We start from the raw sequence: 9,572 nt of genomic DNA, 5'->3' as shown, positions 1-9,572 counted from the left end.
CTCTATAATCCACAGCATCCACTGCACAACACCATCTCTATAATCCACAGCATCCACTGCACAACACCATCTCTATAATCCACAGCTTCCACTGCACAACACCATCTCTATAATCCACAGCATCCACTGCACAACACCATCTCTATAATCCACAACATCCACTGCACAACACCATCTCCAGGCAGAGGAGCAGCTTCAGTGACAGACTGAGGAGATCCTTCCTCCCCCACGCCATCAGACTCTTCAACACCTCTCAGGGGAGGCCTTAGCGGACACAAAGCCCTGGGGCCTCATTTATAAAACTGTGCGTAGGATTGACGTCAAAATTGGCGTACGCACGAAACACAGAAAGTGCGTACGCACAAAAATATCCTGATTTATAAAACAGTGCGCACGCACGTCCTACGCCGATTTCCCTTTATAAATCACAATCCACTCTAAATGTGGCGCACCTGTGTGCGGGTCAGACCACGCCCATATTTGCCTCTAAATATTCAGAGAAACGCCTCTCATGAATATTGATTCACGACTGACAGCATGCCGAAAGCAGAAAGAAAAGCCAAGAAACGCAATTTGACCCAGTGTGAGGTGGAAGTTCTGGTCGGGGAGGTGGAGAAGAGGAAGGCGATATTATTTGGTGGACACAGTGTTGGGGTCACCAATGCCAAAAAGGCTGTAGAGTGGCAGCATGTGGCGGATGGTGTCAATGCTGTGGCCTCAGAAGGTCGGAGTGTGGCTGAGGTGAAAAAAAAGTGGTCAGACATCAAAGTAGACACAAAAAAGCGCCTGGCGTCACACTGGCAGAGCGTCTGTGCCCCGGGCGGGGGAACGGGCCCTCCGGAGCTCACCCCGCTGGAGGAAACACTGGAGGGGATCATCGGGGAATCCCTCCTGAGTGGAGTGGTGACGGAGGTGGAGGGGGACACCCAGGCCCGCCCCTCCCTACACGCAGAACACGCGCTGTGCGTAGGGCCCCGCGATCCATGGGGGCCCCATTTTGCGCAAGTGAATTGAATTTCCCTCGGGATCAATAAAGTATCAACATTCTCTGCAAATGCGCAAAGGATGCGCGTGTATTTTCTCGAGAGGCACGTAGAGCACCGCCACCAAGTCATCCGAGGCAGAAGAGAGAGAGAGAGAGAGAGAGAGAGAGAGAGAGAGAGAGAGAGAGAGAGAGAGAGAGAGAGAGAGAGAGAGAGAGAGAGACGGCTTCCAAACGTCAATACGATTCAGGAGCTAGCAAAAGAAAGAAAAAGTCCAAACAAGAAGAGGCTCGTGCTTCACTTGAAGGTGGGATGTTGTTGAAATAAAAAAGATTGTTCCACTTTTGATCTATAAAGTTCTTGTTCCACTGTTGATAGAGGCTGTTCATTTGATTCGTTAGTAATTAAATTTATTATTATTATTATTATCATTATTATTATTAATAGTAGTAGTAGTAGTAGTAGTAGTAGTAGTAGTAGTAGTAGTAGTAGTACTATTAGTATTATTATGTTATTGGAAGGGGGGCCCCAAAATAAAATCCTGCTTAGGGCCCCCACTTGGCCAGGGGCGGCCCTGGGGACACCGCCGCCTGCCCTTCAGGAGCCCGATGGTGCGCTCCACAATACTATAGATTCTAGGTCCTCTCCCCTGCGCCTTGTGGGTGAGGAAAAGGGGTGAGCAGCCACCGCTTGAGGGTTAGGGTTCTCCACTGTCGCCTGCAAGGTCGTGAACGGGTTAAACACTACTACAAAATTGCAAGTCTCAGGATTTCCACATGAATTCTCCGTACCTAGAAGCCACCCATCACGTACAGCGCCGGCCTCCAGTCTGCGCCCAACACTGCTATATGGGCTTTATGATATAGGATATTACACTGCATTCATATCAGTGTAAACATCATTTACCCTACTGTTGTCTTACTATTGTCTTAATCATATGTTTCCCGTGTGCACTCCAGGGAGTATGTTTGTTTATTCATTGTAGAAATTTTATTTTTTACTATCCACTTCTTGCAAATAAACTGTCCATATATGAGGTCATATAACTATTTATTTTACGACGATCGGTTTCACAGTTTCTCCCGTTTCTTTCTTCTGCCATCAGTGGCGCAGTTTCTCCTTCCCCCAGTTATGTGCGTACGCCTGGGTCAGAGTTGGCGTGGAGGACCGCACATTTTCCCGTCAAGTTCTCTTTTTATGAATCCCACGGTTTGCGTAGAGAGTGGCGTACGCATTCTTTTGTGCGTACGCAACGTTTATAAATGAGGCCCCTGGACTTACTACACACACACCACGCACCTTGACACACACACACACACACACACACACACACACACACACACACACACACACACACACACACACACACACACACACACACACTACTTATCTTAATTATTGTTTATTGCTTAATTATTTGCTTAATTATTGTTTATACTGAAGGCATATTCTTCTATTTTACCTATTGCTTTTTTTTTTTTTTTTTTAACCCTGCATGCCCCTGTCTTTCCATATTGCTGCTGCTGGAACTGTGAATTTCTCTTGGAGATCATTAAAGTATTTATCTATCTATCTAGTATATAGACAGACACAGACACACACACGTACGCACGCACGCACACGCACGCACACGCAGGCACGTCCCCTCTTGCGCCGCCTCTGCAGGGTGTGGACTTACAGGAAAGTGAAACTTCGAGCTCAGAAGCTGAAGGGAGAGTCGGAGCCGATAGAAAGCGGGAAGCGCAGCCGTCAGACCGACATGGCGTCCTCTCTGTTCGCAGAAGACCTGACCTGCTCCATCTGCCTCAGCATCTTCAGGGACCCGGTGACCCTCCAGTGTGGACACGCGTTCTGCCGGCAGTGTGCGGGAGAAGCTCTGGCCGTCAGGCCGCAGTGTCCGCAGTGCTGCGTGGCCGTGGGGGGGGGGGGGACCGAGGCCCATGACCTGCCCTCCAGCTTCATCCTGAAGAGCCTGGCTGAGAAGGCCAGAGGAGCCCAGAGCCCGCAGGCCCCCAGGGTCCAGGTGAGGACCAACAGTCCACACTTCATGGAGAACACACTAACATACTTTACTTCAAACATCATCATGAACTACATGCTTGTTTTCTATTTCACTGGGGATGTACCAATATAGAGTACGTGTCGCAGGAAAACCCTGGCAGCATTAAGACAAGAACGCACGAGATGTTTCCTCTGAAATTAAATTAAATTAAAGTATGTAAATGATGTTCATGATATCAAGAGGAGGGGGAACTTGGTTCGGACAACACCAGCAGCTTAATCACCGGTGACGCTTCTTGCTGGATATGGTTAAACTACTGACGCAGGACCAAGTCGCCGCGCGCTGCAGCTCACTGTGCTGGACGCGCGCGCGCAGCATCGACGCAGAGACTCCATACGCAAGCGATACGCGAAGGCTGTGCGGCGCTGGTTCGCGTCGACGCACGGCCTTCGCGTATCGTTTGCGTCTGGAGCAGGAACTCGGTGAAAGTGATGCCGCGACGGGCGGATAGAAAGTGATTGAACATTTTAACTGTCTGTGAAAGTACATAATATAAACGGTGTGTGAAACTGTGGTACTATTCATATCCTGTATCTTATTGTCCTCCAGTTCCCCCGTAACAACTATTTCCACCAAATTATTAAATACAAACCTTCTCAGAATGTTTGAATAGCCCATTGTACTTTTTTTTAAATGACTGATTAATCCTTCACAAAGGATTCCAATGGTTCAAAAAGCATGGAAAGTGTTGTTTTTGGTGAAAATGATCTATTACTATTGCACACATCAGTAGGGTAAAACTAACGTGTCTCATGACGGCCTAGTCCCAGCCCAGGTTCACTGTTAGTGGCTGAATAATCCAGCGCTTGGTGAATTCTGCTTCACAATGATAGGAAGAGTCGACGTGGATCAAAAAGTGACGTCACTGTGAACGCTTGGCCGCCACAAGCCAGTTACACCTGTGGTCACTTTTCTGACGCCTCCTGCTTAAAACCCAACAAGTCAGAAGGACACTATAGTGTCATGTAGTATATTTAAGAAATATACAATATAAAAGCTGAAATGATGATTTCAATATTTTTTTATTGAACTTGAAAATTACGTGAACATTCTGGAACTACATAATCAAACTAACATGCTCACTGCTATATCAGAAGACATTAAGTGCTTATTGTGAACTAGTATCTGCATTCAAAGCTGAGGTGTGACACGTTCTGTGTGTGGCTGTTGAGCATGTGTTTACTACAGGGGCAGCAGGTTGTCCCTGTTTTACAGGTTTTTGTTTTTTTAAACTTTGATCAGCAGAGTTTATATATAATTACACTAAAGAAGCCAAATGAAAACGTCACTCTCTCCACTGTGTTTTATTAAGAACATTGGAAACTGCTTAAGGCCATAGATGCATTAAACCGATTCCAGTTTGGAATACTAAGACTTCAGCCAATGAAGGCTAATGATCAAACTTCTTGGGTTTTGATCAGGTCATGACTTCTATTCTCCTCCACCTTAATGAGGAACCCAAACTCTTTCACACGTTCATAGAGCTATCTAGTCTCTTTGAACTGAGCTGTGATTCTTCATCCCAACACTGTTAACTCTCTAATTCAGCTTACTTGAATGTCTGAGGATTTGAGGTCAAATGATTGCCGGTTGTTTTTGCTGCTTGTTGCCTTTAATAACAGTGCTGTTTCTTTACAGGAAGTCGATCTGTGTCCAGAACACGAAGAAAAGCTGAAGCTCTTCTGCTTCACAGACCAGCAGTTGGCTTGCATCATATGCAGAGATTCTGAGAGACATGAAGGACACAAATTTAAACCGATCAAGGAGGGAGAAGCAGTCCTGAGAGAGGAGCTGGGAGTCTTTGTACAGAAAGTTTCCAGTGACATCAGGGCAGTTGAAGCTCTGGCTCACACACAGAGGGAGGAAATCTCAAAAAGCAGAGAGAAGTCTGAGCACCTCACAACCCAAATCAGCAACCAGTTCACAGAGATGCACGACTTTTTGCGAAGGAGGGAAAGAGAGATAAAGGATGAGTTGAAACAAAAGCAAGAAGATGACATGAAGAGAATGAGTGAGAATTTAAGCATTGTGGAGGCAGCTTTGTCTGAGAGCAGAGAGCTGCAGGCTAAAGCAAACTCCACTCTGACGATCACCAACCCAGAGAAGTTCTTAAAGACCTGGACTGAGGACAACAACAGGAAAACCATCGGAGTCTTGCTCAGACCCAGAGCCAACGAGCTCAGAGTGGAGAACACTTCTTTCTCTTTGGGTCCTTATGAAAGTCACCTGCAGTTCTTCGTGTGGAAGGAAATGCTTGAGGTGATCCATCCCCGAGCAGAACGTCTCTCGCTCACTAGCAACAGTCCAGATGTAATTATAACCAACATTAGGCGGAGTTTGATTGGTCAGCAATCCCAATTTAAAAACACACACAAAACACTGTGGCCACTTCCCACGACCAGTGGCCAGGCGCTCAGTTCCACCAAGTTCAGTACAGGAGAGCACTACTGGGAAGTCGATGTTGGAAGTCGAGATCTTTGGTCACTTGGCCTTAATCATCATTTCCTTCAATTTAACGGGCAACATTATAGCGTCTGTTGTCCGAACAAAACCAGAGCAGTGACACTTGCAAACAGACTGCTAAAGATTGGGCTTTACCTAAACTGCTCATCCAGGCAGCTCTCCTTCTATGACGCAGAGAGTCTCGCACATATTGATACTGTGGACCTGAATCTCGACTCTTTACCCGCGTCAGCATATTTCTGCATCAAGCACAGTGGTCCTGATAATGACCCTTTAACTGTGTGTTGGTATTAAACAGTAACGGACAAGGCAAGAAGCCTTCGTTCCATGTGGTTCCTCCAGAAAAGCCACTGTAATGCTGAAATGTAAATACAACGAAGGTTTGGTCGGTACAACTTGTTGGTCTTTTGGGGTTTTTTTTCTTTCTGGGTAACTGAACCGAAGCAGTGACTAAATCGGTCTAAGTTTGTTGTTGTTTCTGCTCCTCTGATGATTGTATGTGATGTGGAATTTAATGAATCCCAGATGATGTCGAGGCTGATTTCCAAGCTGGAGTTGTGTGTACGTGCTGAGTGTCGCAGCGTTCGTGTTTCTTCTTCAGACGATTTGGAAACAAAGCAGGCTTCACAGTGTGTTAATGAGTGTGGAGTTATACGTACATAGTTATGTTATATTTGAATCTCTATCAAAGTTGTACCTTTTTGACAGTTTTCAGATGTTTCTGTTGACAGTGCTGGAGGATCAGCCTAAGAAATAAAAAATAAAGATAGTTCAGCGGGAGGCTTCCCAGTCTGCACACAGAGACATCCTCAGTACTCATGGAAGTTCTCTTTGAGTTTTCTTTAAATGTATCTGATATAGTTATATCCATAATCCTGTTGTAATGAAAGCCCACTTGTTTCACAAGTTGTATTATGTCGCTTTGAATATGTTGTCAATCCTTTTGTACATATTTTCAATGTACTTTTGGGTTTGGCATCACAGTTAATGTACTCAGTTGTAATCAACATTGTAATAAACAAACTGCATGGCAAAATATTGTAGCGTGGTGAAGATCCTTTTTTAAATTATCAGTTTAACTTTCTGGTTCACTAACATTTTACAGTGTGCACCACCTGACAACACCTTTATCTACATGTTCAACTTAATTGAATTCTTGGTGGATGGTTGACAAAAGACATGTTTACTCCTCACATGAGGAGGAATTACTGTACATTTTCAACAGACCAACAGACACAGCAGCAGCATTACAACAGACACTTGGAGTCAGTGAACCTAAGAGAAGGTTGAGTGACTCCCTCCTCGTACCACTTGAGGGAGCTCAAGTCCCACACAGGCCTCGGTGCAAAACGTGTTTACCAGAAGGGTTGGGTAGTAATGGATTACATGTTACGTTATTAGGATACAAAAATGTTTAACTGTAATCCATTACAATACATTAAAAAAGTGTAATCTCGTTACAGTTATATTGGATAAAAACTGGGATTACTAAGCAAGGTTACAATAGAAATCAGATGGAATAAACTAGAACTGCAGTGTCACATGCGTCGTCCACTGGCATTGCGTCACTTCATGACACTTTCTGGCTGACCAGTTCTGACGCGTTGCCATGGATACTGCAGCCAGCTGCTCTCATCACTATGTTTTAAAGTGGGAGGAGTCTCTTGACCTCTCTGTACAATGCTAATGACGCCTCCCAGCAGGGAAAGTGTTGTGAACGTCTCACCTGAAGAAACATCTGGCAGGATAAAACCTGCTCACTTTACTGAAACACACCTGGACTCTGTCAACTAGTTTTATTAGTTCATAACCTGCCAGTAACCTGCCAATACCAGTACTGGTGCTGACGGTAGGAATACGTTTAGAGGATCTCATGTTTTAGAGATTAATTAGAAGGACATGTGCCATAACTTTTTTTTTTAAGTTTGCTCGTTGACTGAGTGACTGGTTGTTCAGTTAACAATCAGTGATTCATGTTGCCAGATACAGTCGCTCATCAAACATTCATATTCAAAACAACATGAGAGAGACTGAGTTTTGGAAGAGATGGGCACTTTTTCTTGAATAGAAATTAAAAGCTTTATTTTTATTGTGGTTTTTATTCTTTCAAAAACAAAAATTAGTGTTAAACACCTGATTGGTTACCGAGTTTTGATTTAGTTCAACACTTGTTCAGTGCAATTTGTGTGTAAGACGTGTCAATACACTGACGACACATTCTATTCTTTCTTGTCTTTATTTTTTATGCTTGCTGGTGAAGTAATCCAAAAGTAACTAAAAGCACTCTGGTACATTACTTTTGTATTTTAGTATTTAGAGTAAGTTACTGATTACAGTTTTTGACAAGTAACTTGTAATTGTAGCAGATTACCGTTTTCAAGTAACCTTCCCAACGCTGTTTACCAGTAATGAGGCAGTGGTGGAAAAGAGACGAAGACTTTGAACCGATGAGTCACAGGTTTGTTTCTCACTAATCACTACTGAGGGAAGACCTTTGACCTAGTGACGGCTTCAATACAGCTTCATGAACCACTGTCTATATTTCCTCACTCCACCAGATGGCGCTCTTGGTTTGCAGATCCAGTCTGAAAGACTGGCAATGAAGTGTTTTCAAACATTATATTGAACAGACAGTGCCATCTAGTGGCTTCAGGAGGTAAAGACAGTGGTTCATGAAGCGTCATTGAAGCTTCATGTGGTCATCACTACTTTGACAACCATCAGCTCCATCAGAGTGCCTTAATGTGGCTGCTCACGAGAAAAAGTGTGCAAAAATGAATTCCTCCAATGGCATTATAATGCACTGTCATCAATATATGGCCCAAGTCTGAAGCTTCCTTTGAAATTCCCATACTGTATAAAGTGAAACTTTAAAAGTTTTCTTTGTTGTGGTGTGGAGTATATGTGATGAAAATGTTGATATTTCCACAAAAACCAAACAATTAGTACAAAAAATAACTACAGTCTCAATTTACAGAAGAGAATTAGAGCCACTGAAGAAAAAAAATTCAGGGACCAAAAGAAATTTAAATTAATTCTTTATGCACTCCAGAATATGTCAAAAATCAAAGTCGAGATTTATTTTTTCACGGAGAGACGAAGGTCCATCCCTCATCATTTGCCTGTGAAATCACTGTGAATCACTTAATTCTGACTATTTAGGGTTGCTGACTGCTTGTGGACATGTGCTTTTACACAGGATTTCCTTGATTAATACTAACACATTTAATAAGCACCAGGGATCCCAGCCTTTATCCTTCGTACTCGAGGAACTTCCACGACGGAACTTATAGTCTTATAGTCCTTATACTGATGACTGCACTGTGTTTATGAGCTAAATGCTGTTCTGAAGTCTTTTCACCACTTCATTAAACCGCCTGAGATGCATTTTGAAGCAGTCAAATGGGCTGGCATGTTGATGGACGGACGAAAAAAAAAAAAATCATCAAAAAAAAATCTCCATGAAAAAAAGAAATCGAGTTTGATTTTCGATTTTTTTTCTTTTCTGGAGTGCATAAAGATTTTTGATTTTTAGCCTCCAAAAAATATATATATTTTTTTTCCAGTGGCACTAATACTGTTCCATACTATTTTAGTGAAACCTTGTGATGTTTTCAAGAAAATGAAAAAGAAAAACTTCACCCATCGCTGTTGCATTCTGCATATTTTTGGAAACTCGCCCTGACAGCATGGTTTTTGACGCTAATGCTATTTGCTAGTGTTCAAAAGGTAAAACTGATAACACTATTGGAAATGTTAAAATAAAAAGAAGGTAGGTAAACTGTATAAACTTTTTCTTAAATTAAAACACTTAAAGCCCAAATAAAAAGAAAACATTTCCTCAGTTAATCAATAAAGCTTAAAGTAGGTCACTCGACATTCAGTCTCTCTCTTTCTCTCCCATTGTGAAGATTAAACTGTACATTATCACCTGCAGGATGATAGATATTCATTTTTTTTAATTAAATCTTAGAATTTAAGTAAGTTTCATTTTAGATACAGTTGTTGTTTTCAATGAAATCAAACAAATTAGTGTACCTCTTTAAAATGTGTGGAAGATGAAA

The 9,572-nt window shown here is 42.9% G+C and overlaps 1 protein-coding gene across 1 annotated transcript; it reads left to right on the top strand.

The window, feature by feature from the left end:
- The first annotated feature begins 2,686 nt into the window (after positions 1–2,686).
- On the top strand, positions 2,687–6,546 carry trim108 (tripartite motif containing 108). The gene is made up of 2 exons (XM_080496284.1): positions 2,687–3,006; positions 4,684–6,546. The coding sequence occupies exons 1-2, from the start codon at positions 2,743–2,745 to the stop codon at positions 5,800–5,802; spliced, it is 1,383 nt and encodes a 460-aa protein (XP_080352410.1). The 5' UTR covers positions 2,687–2,742; the 3' UTR covers positions 5,803–6,546.
- The last annotated feature ends 3,026 nt before the right edge of the window (positions 6,547–9,572 follow it).

Source organism: Blennius ocellaris, assembly GCF_963422515.1.
Source record: "Blennius ocellaris genome assembly, chromosome: 5".
NCBI lineage: Eukaryota > Metazoa > Chordata > Actinopteri > Blenniiformes > Blenniidae > Blennius > Blennius ocellaris.
This window is presented reverse-complemented; position numbering and strand designations above follow the sequence as displayed.

Excerpts from the sequence above, each read along its gene's own strand:
- trim108 (XM_080496284.1), top strand. The coding sequence starts at position 2,743 with ATGGCGTCCTCTCTGTTCGCAGAAGACCTGACCTGCTCCATCTGCCTC. Across the intron at positions 3,007-4,683 it reads CGCAGGCCCCCAGGGTCCAG|GAAGTCGATCTGTGTCCAGA; the intron begins GTGAGGACCAAC and ends GTTTCTTTACAG.